Source organism: Mustela putorius, unplaced genomic scaffold (genome assembly GCF_011764305.1).
Source record: "Mustela putorius furo isolate JIRA1106 unplaced genomic scaffold, ASM1176430v1.1 tig00537350_pilon_pilon_pilon, whole genome shotgun sequence".
Lineage (NCBI taxonomy): Eukaryota > Metazoa > Chordata > Mammalia > Carnivora > Mustelidae > Mustela > Mustela putorius.
This window is the reverse complement of record NW_025422471.1, coordinates 8498542-8513914: the sequence shown is the minus strand read 5'-3', so window position 1 is coordinate 8513914 and position 15373 is coordinate 8498542. Positions and strand designations below refer to the sequence as shown.

The following is a 15373-nucleotide window of genomic DNA, read 5'->3' as shown; positions in this document are numbered from 1 at the left end:
GTACTCTCACAAGTCTATCTCTGACTCAGTTAAAATAAAGGGGATCCACTTACTTCTTACCAAAAAAACCCAACTCTTAAGATAATAATGAATTTTAATTCAGACACGGAGTCAAGATGGAATACAAGTAGGACTGAGAAGGGAAAGCTAAAGTGGGGAGAGCCAAGGTAGATGCAACAATACTTTTCCAACAGGCATTCTCCCTCAGTTACCTCTATCACTAGTTTTCAACAATTTTTCTATTATGAAACCTGCAATGGTCATTCACACACAAAGCATTCCCAGGTGTATACTCCTTTAGCAACAAAATGAAAACAATTAAATTAGTAAAGCTCTGCAAACTTTATAATCATTAACACATCGGTGCTGGTACTGTTGATCTATTTCAATGACTGATTTCTGTGAATTTTGTTCATCAGATGAATACAGGCATGGACATGAGCGACGGTTAAATTATGTAAAACTCTATTCAGCACAGATACTGACAAAGAGGACAGAGGCCAGTGTGAAAACCATGGAGGTCAATCTCCTGTAAACTAACTGAACACCAGCCCTGGGCATGCGATATCACAGGCACAGGTTCTGACAACTCCCAGCATGCTAGCTGTCATCAGCTCTCTCTCCTCCCCCCTCCAAGAAAGAACACAAAGAAGAGCACCAGGCATAAGCGTAGACATACACTCCGACTTGAATCTGCTCTATTTCATTAAACAAGTAGATCCTTCACAAAGTTCATTACTTTACAGTACCACAGCATCTATAACCATGGACTTGTAACACTGTAACATCAATGCTGAGAATGTATGACATTCATAGCTGTAGGCAAGATAGTTCAACCTACTCAACCAAAATCCACCTTACTTATTCCTTCCACTAAAGCAAATAAACTATTCTACTAGTCCTAAAAACTGCAACCTAGCGCCATACTTCTGCTCATGCCATCTGCGTACCTTTCACCTCTTCCTGTTTATCTAATTTCTGAGGAAAATTTAAGACTCTCTTCAATTCCTATCTTCCAAAAGCCTTCACTGATCAACAATGAACTCAGTTATTCATTATTCCTCTGTATTATTATACTTTTCTACATTAATTAGCCTCTTCATGTGCACAAAGATAACACACTGTACTTCCTTGTATGTCCAGAATTATTCAAACAACACCTTACACAGGGTAAGCACTGAAACAATTTTTGATTGATAGCAACAACCTTCCCATATGTTCATATACTTCAAGAACATACAATATAATAGGGAAGAACTTACCTGATTCAATTAAATGCAAACAAAGCACTTCTAATGGATATTGTACAGTGGGATAGATGTTTATCATTCCTTCACAGGCCTTCTTCAATCTAGCGGTCTCATGAGGAAACTCGAAAATATAAAAGTAAAATAAACTAAGTAATAGTAAAATATGCTTGTGAACACCTTCCTAATTAGAATGTAAAAGTCACATTAGAGATTTTTAAAATCAACTTACTTTGGATAAACAGTGAATGAACTGTCTATAAAGTACTTGGTGATCTTCACTAGGAATCTTATCTGATAAGTCCAGTGCATTCTCAAAGGCAGCTAAAAGCTGAAACAAACAAAAAAGCTATCATCTTTAGCATACTGAAATGACAAATGTAATAAATAGCTGAGTGTATATGACTCACTTATACAATATACCACCTCAACTAACGAACTGCAAATGTATTTTACTATCTCGTGTTTTTCTGTACTATATATTGTCTGGACCTGACAATTTTTTATGAGGGAAAAAATGTCTACGCAAGTTTTAGAATACAATCTAATTCCAACTGGCAGGAGACTGCACTGAACTAATGAGGGATAACTATAAATTAATATCATGAATTTAATAAAACATTCTTTAAGTGGTCACTGTTCCCTAGAAAGTAGTCAACTGGAGAGGTCTAGTCTTCTTTATATACCTGTGTAACTAAAACTAATCAGACCATTTTTAAAACATCTCTACTGAAATCACCAGTATGTTCTTTGGACTATCTTCAGTGGTAGCAAATCTTTAATCTTAAATAAATTTGTGAAGTTAAACTTTTAAAAAGGAAACCAGAAAAATGACTGAACTATAATAAAATCACTTCTTATCCAGTATTACTAAATGACTTTGAAGAAAATTCCAAAAGAAGCTTTCTAAATATGTTTTGAGCAAGAACAATACTAAAACCCAGATCAAGAACTTTTAAAGAATATCATTCATTTGGTTACACAAGTCCTAATTTTTTTAAAAAATGATTTTCCATGACTTCATTTATTTTTATTTTTATTTTTTAAAGTAGGCTCCATGCCCAGTGGGGCTTGAAATCATGACCCTGATATCAAGACCTTAGCTGAGATCAAAACTTGTATGTTTTGACGGAGGCACCCACAAGCCAGCCCCTCCATGACTTTGAAATGAAAACTCATAATATAGGTCACTGCCTCCAAATTTCTTTATGAAGTATGATATAAAGTCTACACAAATGAAGAAAATTTTACTCCTCTGATAAAGTTAATGACCTTGCAAAAAGGGAAGCCTAACTTACACCGTTTAGCACAAGGGTTTCAAAAAATAGTAGTGCAATTAATCCATCTGGAAATCAGGTGACATATTTTTTCCTGAACACACTGAAATAAGCAAAATTATCATTAGAATTCAAGATGGAAATAACTCCACCCCAAAATCCTATTACTATTTTTAACAGTTAAAAATCAATTCTTAAAGGGGTGCCTGGGTGGCTCAGTGGGTTAAAGCCTCTGCCTTCGGCTCAGGTCATGATCCCAGGGTCCTGGGATTCTCTGCTCAGCGGGGACCCTGCTTCCTCCTCTCTCTGCCTACTTGTGATCTCTGTCTGTCAAATAAATAAATAAAATATTTTTAAAAAATCAATTCTTAAAATGACAAGCATAATTAGTTCTCTTTCATGGAGGAACACAGAACAGGTAATTTTTTAAAAAATTTATTTATTTTGGCATTTGGTATGTTTGATATTCTGATAACCTATAGTTTTTCAATGAAAATAATGAAGTCATATGAAGATAAGATTTAAGTTTGCAATTCACCTAATTTTGTCACTGTCCAATTTTTTTTTCCACAACTAAACCTATACCCAGATAAACCCACACACAAACAAATGCAAATCATAGTCTTCTATTTTTATCTTCAGCATTTATTTAGGACACTGCCTGACATGTATAGTAGATTGTACATAAATATTTTCTGAAAAAAAGATTAATAAGTGAATAAATGAACAAACATACAAAAATGTACTTCTCATCCTATATTCAGTCTATAATTGCTTATATTCAAAAAGTCCATTCAATTGCACAAATATACACTGAATGCCTATATACAATAATAAGAAATTAAGCTGACTTTTAAACTTACAAATATAAAAAAGTAGAATGGAGATATTTTCTAATAGTATCCCAATATATTTCTAGATATAAGTATCCCAAATAAATACTTTAAACAAAATGCTCTAAGCTGCTAAACTTCAAAGTAATTTAGTACTCTTCATGAACTTAAAGAAACATACCTTTACACATACCTTTAAGTAAGTACAACTTTTTAGAAATTACAGCAGTTTTATGAAAGCCAATTTCACTTTTCTTTTTCACAGTGATTAAATAACTGATTTACTGGATTAGTATGAACCCAGAAGTAAACTGTGATCCCTAAAAACCAATTCCACTCTGTCCAGACTTAGTATGAGACTGCAGGGAAATAATTCTGACTTTAAAAGCAAGAACCCCTATGAATTTAAAATTGAACATGAAGGGGCGCCTGGGTGGCTCATTCAGTTAAGCATCTGCCTTCAGCTCAGGTCATGATCCCTGGGATCAAGCCCCACATCAGGCTCCTCACTCAGTGGGCAGTCTGTTTTTCCCTCTCCTGCTCCCCTGCTTGTGCTCTCTCTCTTTCTCTTTCAAATAAATAAAATCTTTAAAAAATACATTAAAAAATAAAATAAATTGAATACTTACAAAATATCAATTTTAATGTATGGTACTTTTCTATATTATTCTATTTCCATTTGCTAAATTCAATTAAATGATCAATATTCATGATACAAACTGCAGGGAATAAACAGGTCAATACCAATTGCTGGGTCTCATTATTCTGATCCTCAGTACTCTCAGCCAGCAACTGAGTCAATTTCTTCCACAGCTGGTGAAGCTCTTGGTTGTCTGCACCTTCCTCCTGCCGTGTCTTTATCAACTTGTGCCATGTTTGGGCCACCTATCAAGGAGATTTAAATTTTTTTTTAATCTTAAATATCAAAAACACCAATTAGAAATATAAAATCTACAAATAAAAACATTTTTCATCTGCTAATACATAAAAATAGCAAAACCACAGAACTTCATCTATTATGAACTCCACAAGAACTATGGTGTCTGGGCAAAACCAGACAGCCATTATATTAGAAGTACAACTAATATAACAGAGTGGAAACAGGAATAATGACTACATGCCCCAAACCTTGTAACTATAGCATCAGCTATAAATGCACCACAAATATGTCACTAAATTCTACAGATGATGCTTTTACTTATTTTATTTATCCCTGCCCAGTTTCAAAAAGGTCTGGAAGTTAGAATAACTAAAACCTGAAATTTAATTTAGTTTCAAAACACTATAATTTGTAGTATCTCTCTATATTCTTTTAATATCACATTACATACTAATTGTTTAAATTTTCCCTTAAGCTAAATGAAAGCTTTCTTCTAATAATGGCTTTAGTAAAAGAAGTCTACTACCCCACCAAATCATTAACCAACCTCTACGTGTTTCTTTTCTTGGTAATATAGATCCACAAGTTTCTTACAGACATCGCACCACTTCTGCTTGTCAACACTTAGAATAAAAAATTTAAAAAAAAAAAAAAAAGGATTTTGAATCTGATTAATGAAAACAATCAAGGGCTTAAGATACTAAAATTAAAATATCCCAATAATACTACTGTCAGGTACTATTTTAAATTAGAACATATCCTCTTTCATAACACAGGAAAATTTTATAAAATGAGCCTCTCATTAAAAAAGAGAAGGTTTAAGAAATAATATCTTCCATCATATTAACTAAAAATTATATCAAAGTTCCCAAAAATTAGTCAATCCTCTTACTATTAGTGTTTTGATTTTATTTCAATCACAAGCAAAAGATTTTGTAACAACACTATGAAAGAAAAATGCTTCTCAATTCCCAGTAAATGTTTGGAGTACTTCTATGGAAGTTTTAATCAGTTTATTCAAATTAAAGCTTTTAAAGACACAGGGCTTTCCCCATATAATGATTACCTTTCATAAAGATCCAGGAGCTTCTGGTAAACACCAGGCAAGTCATCCTTAGCATTTATGTGGTTACATTTCTCATATAAGCTTGCTAGCCCCTAAAATAGGAAACAGTAGAGATTATTCTAAAAAGTCTAATACTCTCACATTCATTTTGCTAAGTAAAGTGACAATATATAAAGATTATTTACGATAAAGAAAATTGTAACTTAAAAATAAAATAATGTCTGGTATTTGCCTCCAAATAATTAGGGTGGGAGAAAGTAGATCAAAGCATAGATGAAAAAATACTGGCCACGTGTGGATTTTTACAGAAGCTAGGTGATAGCCAGAGGGGCTCATTTTACCATTCTCTTTACTTCTGAAAATAAATTTAAAGTGGGGCATCTTGGGGGCTCAATCGGTTAAGCGTGCAACTCTTGATTTTAGTTTGGGTCATCATCTCAAGGTCTTGAGACAGAGGCCTGAGTCAAGCTCCATGCTCAGCAGGGAATCTGCCTGATTCTCTCTCCCTCTTCCTCTGCCCCTCCCTGCTCATGCATGTGTACATGCGTGCACTCTCTCTCTCTTTCTTTCTCTGTCTCAAATAAACTGATCTTTAAAAAGAGCTTTGAAAATATATTTGAAGTGGTTCACAACAAAAAATCTTAACTCTTATTACTATATGACACTACTTCTATATGGTCAAAAAAAAATTGAAGTAATTTGTAGAAACTGTCACCTTTGCTTCAAAGAATGATCAGGTATTTTAAATCAATCAATACATAATAAAAGCAGGCATCTCTCTAAGTGTGTTACCAGATAGCCCCTCTCATGTTCTTATTCACATAAATATGAGTCAAACAGGTTCATGGTCTCCCAAGCCTACTGCCTATTTATCACAGTTTCTAAGATGTAATTGAGATATGAAACAAACTTATTAAAGATGAAAAAGCTGGGGGCACCTGGGTGGCTCAGTGGGTTAAAGCCTCTGCCTTCCACTCAGGTCATGATCCCAGGGTCCTGAGATTGAGCCCCGCATTGGGCTCTCTGCTCAGCAGGGAGCCTGCTTCCCTTCCTCTCTCTGCCTGCCTCTCTGCCTACCTGTGATCTCTGACTGTCAAATAAATAAATAAATAATCTTTAAAAAAAAAAAAGATGAAAAAGCTGGAGAAGCAAACATAAAATATGAAGAACTTTAAATAAGAAAAAAGAATTTCACTCAAATACATAGATTTGCAGATTTTTTATATCTTACCTTTAGAAAACATATTAATATGCATTTCTTTTCCCTTGAATAAGCATAAGGAATATTCTTGGTAAGTCTTTCATATACACACATAATTAGAGATTTACATAATCATATTTGAATTCCAATCCTCACCTCTGAAAATAATCCATTGGGTTGGATGTCAAATAATGTTAAATAGCATCACAGGCATTTTTTTTTTTAACTGATGTACAGGTTTAGAAGATCAATACATTTAAAACTTTTTTCTTCTATGGGGTAATTAATGGTTTAAATGACTTTTTTAAAAGCTGCTACCTACATTTTTTTTAAATGTGGCAAAAAATTTACCATAATATAGGAAAAAAAAATCTACATACCTGCCAAGCCAGTAATTGATCTGGCTCTAGTTCAGCAGCTTTTTTATAGGCACCCTGAGCCTGATCAGGTTGTTCCAACTCGGCTGCAGCAACACCAATAAAGACCCAGGCATTATAGTTATTTTTCTCTTGTTTTAACACTGTCTGATGGAAAAAAATTAAAAGAACGGGTCATTAAATTTTGGAAGCTAATGAACAAACAACTAAAAGACTACTTGAGTGTCAGGAAATCTGGATCTACCACTAAGGGTGATCTTAAGAACGCCACTCAACCTCTCTGGTCTTCAGTTTCCTCAAGGAGAGCAGGAGATGGATTGGATTGATAAGTGAAAGGAGTCTAAAATATGAGGTATATATACTAAAAGCTGCCCAAGCAATGCTGATGCCTCCTCATCCTCCTTGCAAATGAATACTATGTATACAAAGAACACTAGACTATTCATATCACCTGACCATCTTGCTGCCTCCACTCCACACTACCACCAGTAAACTCACAAAACTCTTTTCTATATCGTTTCACTCTAACCAACACCCACGTTGTCCTGCACTGTGATAACATTTCCAACTATCAGACAGATTTTTCATTGAAATAACAAGGTAGGGAGGTAGGCTGACCCCAATGTGACTATACCACATATGTTCAAAATAAATAGAGGCAATGAATGTTTAAATACCACCTGTCAATGAGAATAAAAATTGTATGTAGAGCTATTGCTTTCAGAAAGAACAGGTACTCGCTAAAGTGAAAGTCTGAAACAGAAAACAAAGATGTTCTAGTGACAGAAAACAAAACTAGTAGCTAATTAAATCTAGTAGATAATTAGCTCTTAAGATTTTACCTATTCTAGGGAAAATAAGAATATTTTCATGAGCGGAGACAGTCAGATTATTGTGTTTCTATGCATCCACATGACACTTCTAGCAATCTCTCATCATTCTACAGCACAAATTCCATTCTATCCAACAATGTTTTCTGCCAAAAAAACTAACAATGTGGTAACTACCAAAGCTGACAATTGTTTAACCTCTGAGATGTCCAATTAGTTGACCCCCCTCTTATTCTACTATCGCCCCACTTCTCAGTTCTTATCCCTCCTTTTCCAGCTTAGACTCCAATAACCCATCACTGTCATCCCTCCCTTGTGAATATCCTCAACTCTTTCACCTCTCTTCCCCATCATCTTTCTCAACATCCATACTTGAACCCCAGCATGCCCATTACTAAGCTTCAGAAGCTGAACATGGAGAAACCACACAATTCAGTTCACTGATTTCACTTCAATAACATGAAACTTCAGATGGACATTCATTAGAGCATGGCAGTCCTTTCAATCACCACTAGTAAGTTAAATAAAAACCACTTCATACCTTTTTTTTTAATCTCAAATCTCCTATACAATTCTTCTTCCACTCTCAGCTTATGCCTTACTAAGAAAATAGAAGACATCAGAGGGAACATTCCTCTCTTCCTGTCCCCAAATCTACAAATCTGACAGTATCTACACCTATCTTCTCCACTGCTAAGATGGAAAAAGTATCGAAAACTCCACTTCGGGGTGCCTGGGTGGCTCAGTGGGTTAAAGCCTCTGCCTTCGGCTCAGGTCATGATCTCAGGGTCCTGGGATCGAACCCCGCATTGGGGTCTCTGCTTAGTGGGGAGCCTGCATTCCCCCTCTCTCTCTGCCTGCCTCTCTGCCTACTTGTGATCTCTATCTGTCAAATAAATAAATAAATAAATCTTAAAAAAAAAAAAAAAAAGAAAGAAAGAAAGAAAAAGGAGAGAAAATTCCACTTCAAGCTCAGGATCCCATCCTCTCTCATTCCTACCCCTATACTCTCTCTCCTCCACATTCAATTTCTCCCTCTGGACAGGGACATTCCCCTCAACACCTTACAAAGGAGCTTTAGAATCGTGAGCTCCCCTTCACAAACCAAACAGAATGATAGTGTCAACATACCATTAAGAAAGAAAACTTTATGATACAGTAGTGCTCCATAATACATCCCATCAAAAGATATCGGATATTCATATTTTGAGAGTGTGGTTTTGCGTATGGCCAGTGTAGTTTATCCTAGCACAACCACTCTAATGGTCTACTTAATAATCTAACCACTTTCATTAATGTTGAGACAAAAAATGATACACATGTTACAAATCCAAAAGGCTTGTAAATGGGTAAAATAATTTTACTGTGGGATAAAAAAATGTTTCAGTTACCTTACAATGTTTCAAAGCTTCTTTGTATTCTTTGTTTCTGATTGCATCTCTAGCACTTTTTAGAGCAGTTTTTACTTCCTTGCTAGACATTCTGTGGAAATAAAAAACTTGAGAGAACCTACAATAATTCCAACAAACTTAACCATCTGAAAAATGCACATGTAATTCCTTCTACCTGGAATACTCTTTCCACTCTAAGATCCCTATACTGTATTCCCTCACCTCTTCAATTTTTTTTTTTAAGATTTTATTTATTTATTTGTCATAGAGAGAGAGGCGAGAGCAAGCACAGGCAGAGTGGCAGGCAGAGGCAGAGGGAGAAGCAGGCTCCCCGCCAAGCAAGGAGCCCGATGTGGGACTCGATCCCAGGACGCTGGGATCATGACCTGAGCCGAAGGCAGTCGCTTAACCAACTGAGCCACCCAGGCGTCCCTGCCTCTTCAAATTTTTAATCAAATGTCACTTGCTCAGTGAAACCTTGGCTGGTCACACTACTTAAAATTTCAACCCTTCCCCCACCCCAAACCCAACTACACAATATTCTCTTAACCCCACCCTAACATTTAGCATCTTCTACACTATACATTTTACTTATTTTATTTATTTTCTGTTCCCCAAACCCACTAGTATGTGAGTGCCATGTAGGCAGGGCTTTCTGTCTGTGGTTGTTATTGCGAACTGCTGTACTGCCAGGACTGAGTATCTGACTGTATACGTTAATAAATATTTGTTGAAAGTCAGTTGTATTTGAGTTATACTCATTGTTCATATAGTAGATGATCTAAAAGGCTAGGATTCAAAGCACATATCAATCTCAATCTAATTCTACACGAAGCAAGTTTTAGTAGAATAAGCCCAAATCACAAAGTAAAAAACTAACACAAATTAATTTCAGTAACTTTGATATAAGAGCATAGGAAAGCAATCTGCTTTAATGCTGGTTTCTATAGAATATAAATCAGGATATTAACTTGTTCACAGCAAAGGTCACTGTCAAGTTATAGCAATACTGTATTCTTTGAAGAGAAATAAATGCAAAGTTTACACTTGAATGAAGGTGATGAATATGCTAGAGGATTATTTCTATAATAAGAAGATATTTCACTTGGGAGACAAAGTATTTCTTCATTGAACTATGTTAACATAATTTTAAATAAACTAATGTATCATAAGATTTTACAACTTATTCTGATTTACCGGTAAACAAGTCAAATTCAATCACACCTCAGTGGTAAAAACAAGAGATACTTGTATTTTTTTGACAAGTTCATTGAACTCTAATCTCATCAGGAAACAAATCTGGGTAAATTATAATCCACTGGAGACTGCAGACGTTCATGGCAGAAAAATGAACCAAGAAGATGGCTTGTTGACTCAGTATACTGATGTCCTTTATACCCAAAGAGGCTGAGGTACAAGGGCAGATCAAAGAAGTTTAAGAAAGTAAGGAAAGGGGCGCCTGGGTGGCTCAGGGGGTTAAAGCCTCTGCCTTGGGCTCAGGTCATGATCCCAGGGTCCTGGGATCGACCCCACATTGGGCTCTCTGCTCCCTGGGGAACATGCTTCCTCCTCTCTTTCTCTGCCTGCCTTTTAGCCTACTTGTAATCTCTGTATGTCAAATACATAAATAAATTTTTTTTAAAAAGTAGGGAAATAAAATAATAATAATAATAATAGTTTTGACTTAAAGAATGTTAGATTCATGGGGCGACTGGGTGGCTCAGTGGGTTAAAGCCTCTGCCTTCGGCTCAGGTCATGATCTCAGGGTCCTGGGATCGAGTCCCACATCGGGCTCTCTGCTCAGCAGGGAGCCTGCTTCCTCCTCTCTCTCTGCCTGCCTCTCTGCCTACTTGTAAAATAAATAAAATATTTTTAAAAAAAGAATGTTAGACTCAAAATAATAAAAAAATTAATATATAAAATCAATTTATTTGCAGCTACAATCAGATTCCTTAAATAGACAGAAAAGTAACTTTCTGCTTAGTTACATTAATTATACAATTAAAGCTACACAATTCATATGCTCTCATTTTAGAAATCGTTCTCTTACCTGAAATTATCTTCATATAAATTTATAGCTGCAAATGTCTGGATTTTTTTTTTTTTTTTGGTAAGTAGGCACCAAATTTCAATGCTGATTTCAAATTAAATTTTCTCACACCAAATTTATCTTGGGTAGATAAATCTGTAGACTACAAAGAAGAGAAATAAAAAATCAACAATGATAACAATTAGGGTCTCTGGGTGGCTCAGTGGGTTAAAGCAACTGCCTTCAGCTCAGGTCATGATCCCAGGATCCTGGGATTGAGCCCCAAGTCAGGCTCCCTGCTCAGCAGAAGCCTCTTCTCCCTCTCCTACTCCCCCTGCTTGTGTTCCCTCTCTCACTGTCACTCTCTCTCTGTCAAATAAATAAATAAAGTCTTAAAAAAATTATGGTGACAACTAATCTGGACCAATAGAAAGGGATAAAAAAAAGACATTGAAGGGGAAAAAATTAAGTTAAAAAAAATTAAGTTAAAAAAGAACAAAAACAGTTTCAAGATATGACCAAGCAAAAACAAACAAGAATTCAGATTAGTGAAAAGAAAGATCACCATCTTTATCACCCAGGATTTGAGTGGAAGCACATTCAAACGAGGCAGAACCAGCCACCACCAACTGTATATACAACCCTGAGGCCATGCACTTCTTATGACATCAAAGAAATAGAAAAGAAGGTTCCTGCTCTAAAGAATATAATTTAAACAAACCTAAGACATACGAGTCATTAGAGAACCAAATCCTGAACTAAGGATAATGAGTACAACTACAAGAGATGTTTCAAAGAAAGAAGTATGGTGTGAGGTAATGAGGAGATACCAGAAGACAGGATTTAAGAATGGAGGGAAGAAGGAAAATTGCTCCAGTCAAAAACAACTGCACTGGCTAAGACAGAGAAATAGGAATGAACGTGGCACCGGAGAATTCACGGAGAAATGTGGGCTCAGTGAAGCAGAAGAGACTTGCTGAAAACAGAAGAAAATGAAGCTCACTGGACAAATGAGAACACTAGACTATAGAAGACGGTAAAAGTCAGTCATACAGGGAGCCTGGGTGGCTCAGTCAGTTAAACGTTTGCCTTTGGCTTAGGTCATGACCCCAGAGTCCTGGGATCAAGTCTCACATTGGGCTCCTTGCTCAGTGGGGAGCCTGCTTCTCCCTCTGCCTGCCTTCCCCCCCCCCGCCCGCTTATGCATGCTCTCGCTCTCTGACAAATAAATAAAATCTTAAAAAAAAAAAAAGTCATTAAGAAAAGAAAAAGACACACAGACAGGTGTAGACTTAAATACAGCAGCAAAAACAGAGCTGTTAAATGCCTCTACATAAGGCATTTTTAAAGACCACAATAAATAAACTCCACTCTTTCCTTGGTAACCAACCGATAATGTTCAACACCCTTCCATATCCCCAGATGTCTCCACCAGTAATGAATGGCATTTACCCTTGCTGCAGTGGGATCTTTTATTCTTCCTTTCCTCTTCCTTCTTCATTTGATTTGGCATTTAGCATAAGAGGCTAGCACTTAGGCCCTCCCTCTACACCTAAGAATTATACGAGAAATACACAGACACAGAAACAGACAATATAGATACGTAGAGACAGATCAGTTTTAGGGGATTAACTGATTTTTGAAAAGACAAAATAATTTGCCCCTTTCTAGCTCTAAAAACTTCTTCCTAAACATAGCTTTCCTATGTACTAACCTACCAGGTATCATCAAACTCACTTCCTTTCATAGAGCAAAAACCTACAAACAAAAATGATACACCTCTCTTTGGGACACTTCCCTCTATTGCAAGCATTTCCAACATTTCAAAGAAAAATCTAGCTCTTTTACAAGTGTCCTCAATGTTATTCCACAGCCCCACCCACTTTCCCCAGATAATTTGTATTTTTTCTCCTCAATTGTGAGTCATTTCTTTTCTTTTCTTTTTTCTTTTTTTTTTTTTTTAAGATTTTACTTATTTATTTGACAGAGAGAGATCACAAGTAGGCAGAGAGGTAGGCAGAGAGAGAGAGAGAGAGAAAAGGAAGCAGGCTCCCTACAGAGCAGAGAACCTGAGGTGGGGCTCAATTCCAGGACCCTGGGATCATGATCTGAGCTGAAAGGCAGAGGCTTTAACCCACCGAGCCTTATTTTGTGCATTTTCTTTTCTTTCTTTTTTTTTTGAAGATTTTATTTATTTATTTATTTATTTGAGAGAGAGAGTGAGAGAGAGAGCACAAGCAGGGAAAGCAGCAGAGGGAGAAGCAGACTCCCCGCTGAGTGGGGAGCCAGATGCAGGGCTTGATCCCAGGACTCCAGGATCATGACCTGAGCCAAAGGAAGACACTTAACTGACTGAGCCACCCAGAAACCCCAGTTTGCACTTCCAACTCAGTGAAAGGATTTCTACTACCAAACTAAAAGGGTTTTTATGCAACATAGCAAGCATAAAAAGTAGCAACAACTGAACTTAAAAAAAAAGATAGAAAGTGACACACATGCCAAAATGATAAATCTCAAAGTAACAAATGTAGATGGATGAATTACTATGTCCTACACACCCCAGTTAAAGCTATGGAACCTTAAGTTACATTCTGTTGTGTAGATACAAAGACTCCACAAAGCAAAAAAACCCAACAATATAAATAATAATAACAATAATAACAATGGAAGTTAACTACAGAAAAGCAAACAAGGTATGTTTAAATCTAATAACAAAAATCTAAAGGTGTTTGATGACCTATAGTCTGGCATTAACAACCTACACCATCACACCCTTCTTCTGAAATGAACTAGTAAAAGCAATTACTAAGTAAAAACAGACTCCAATTACCTATTACTTAGGATTCTAGACACTTACCTTTTACCTATTATCTTCTTTCTTCTTTTGGAATTGAATTTCAGATTGTTCCTTAACCATTATTCATCTAAATTAAGCAAAATATGAGACAGTTAGGCAAATAAAAAGCATGATAAGCAGCCCAAAACTCAGTGAATTTATTAACACATCAGATTCAGGTTTAATTTTCACAATCACAATTTAAAACACAATAAATAATTAGGTACAATTTTTCATGTTTTTTTTTCTACAATTTCCAAATCAGTCTATGTACCCATAGCCTCAGATAATAAAAGGAACTTCCATAAGCAATCAGAAAAAGTTCCAAAAAACATTCCAGAAACTCAAAATACATAAACTTCAATATAAAAAAAAAGAGCCAAAAAAGGGTATCAATTATTTCTATGCTACTTTGTTAAGAATCAAGGACAATCAACAGTACTTATTTATTCCCTATTTGCAGCCTAACTACACTAAAGTGAACCTGTTTTAAACCATAAAAAGAATTATAAATATGTAAAATGATGACCACATCATGTAACTAGATTAATGTATAATCTATTGAAAAGAGAGAAAACTTTCTTTAAATGTCAAAAGCCCAGCTAAATAACCATCTGAAATATTAACACAAAATTCTACATAATATTATCCTAAGTATCTTTTGATGGGATCTCTGGAATAAATTGTCAAAAAAAAAAAAAATCTAGAATGCTTCATGGAGAGAATGGAAGCAGTTTCAAAAAACTGAATAAAAAAAATAGCAATGCAGGGCCACCTGAGTCGCTCAGTGGGTTAAGCCTCTGCCTTCGGCTCAGGTCATGATCTCAGGGTCCTGGGACTGAGCCCCACATCAGGCTCTCTGCTCAGCATGGAGCCTGCTTCCCCTCTCTCTCTGCCTACTTGTGATCTCTCTCTCTCTCTCTCTGTCAAATAAATAAAATCTTTAAAAAAAATAGCAATGCCACTTAAACTAGGAAATGAACAAAATTTACATGAAGCCAGTGGAGATGGACAAAAAAGAGAAAGTGAGCTTACTGAACTAAAACATGCACTGGCAGTATACTTAAATAGAATGGTTAGTTCCAGAGAAAAGGGTCCAACTGTTAAGGAAAAAAGTACCTTTCTACCATCTTTCCATACTGCCATAATGGTGCATGCGAATGTACTGGCAGGTGTTTTCAAGTTCATTAATAATGCGGAAAAGCGAGGCAATCACCAGGTTCTTACTAGGCCATGCTCCAAAGTCATCAGCCAGTTTCTACACCAAAATGCTGAAGCATGGTGACACTGGCAAATTTGAAATCACTGATGGTCACAGACCTGGAAAAATTGCTGTGAGCCCAGGGGCAGGTTCAGTAAGTATAGAGTGATCAGCCCCAGATTTGATATACAACTCAATGATGTAG

General features: G+C 36.0%; 1 protein-coding gene across 4 annotated transcripts in view; it reads right to left on the bottom strand.

The window, feature by feature from the left end:
* TTC37 (tetratricopeptide repeat domain 37) overlaps positions 1–15373 on the bottom strand; it is an 84652-nt gene that overhangs the window by 65008 nt on the left and 4271 nt on the right. For 2 of the 4 annotated variants that reach the window (XM_045074541.1, XM_045074544.1), the window contains exons 2-10: positions 13989–14055; positions 11153–11294; positions 9103–9193; positions 6885–7028; positions 5304–5395; positions 4785–4860; positions 4102–4242; positions 1480–1578; positions 1263–1371 (exon numbers count right to left, since the gene is read on the bottom strand). In XM_045074541.1, the coding sequence (XP_044930476.1) occupies positions 1263–1371; positions 1480–1578; positions 4102–4242; positions 4785–4860; positions 5304–5395; positions 6885–7028; positions 9103–9192 (751 nt within the window). In that variant the 5' untranslated portion in view covers position 9193; positions 11153–11294; positions 13989–14055. Of the gene's footprint in view, positions 1–1262; positions 1372–1479; positions 1579–4101; positions 4243–4784; positions 4861–5303; positions 5396–6884; positions 7029–9102; positions 9194–11152; positions 11295–12583; positions 12684–13988; positions 14056–15373 lie in introns of all 4 variants that reach the window. The other 2 variants (XM_045074542.1, XM_045074543.1) reach the window with 2 other exon arrangements.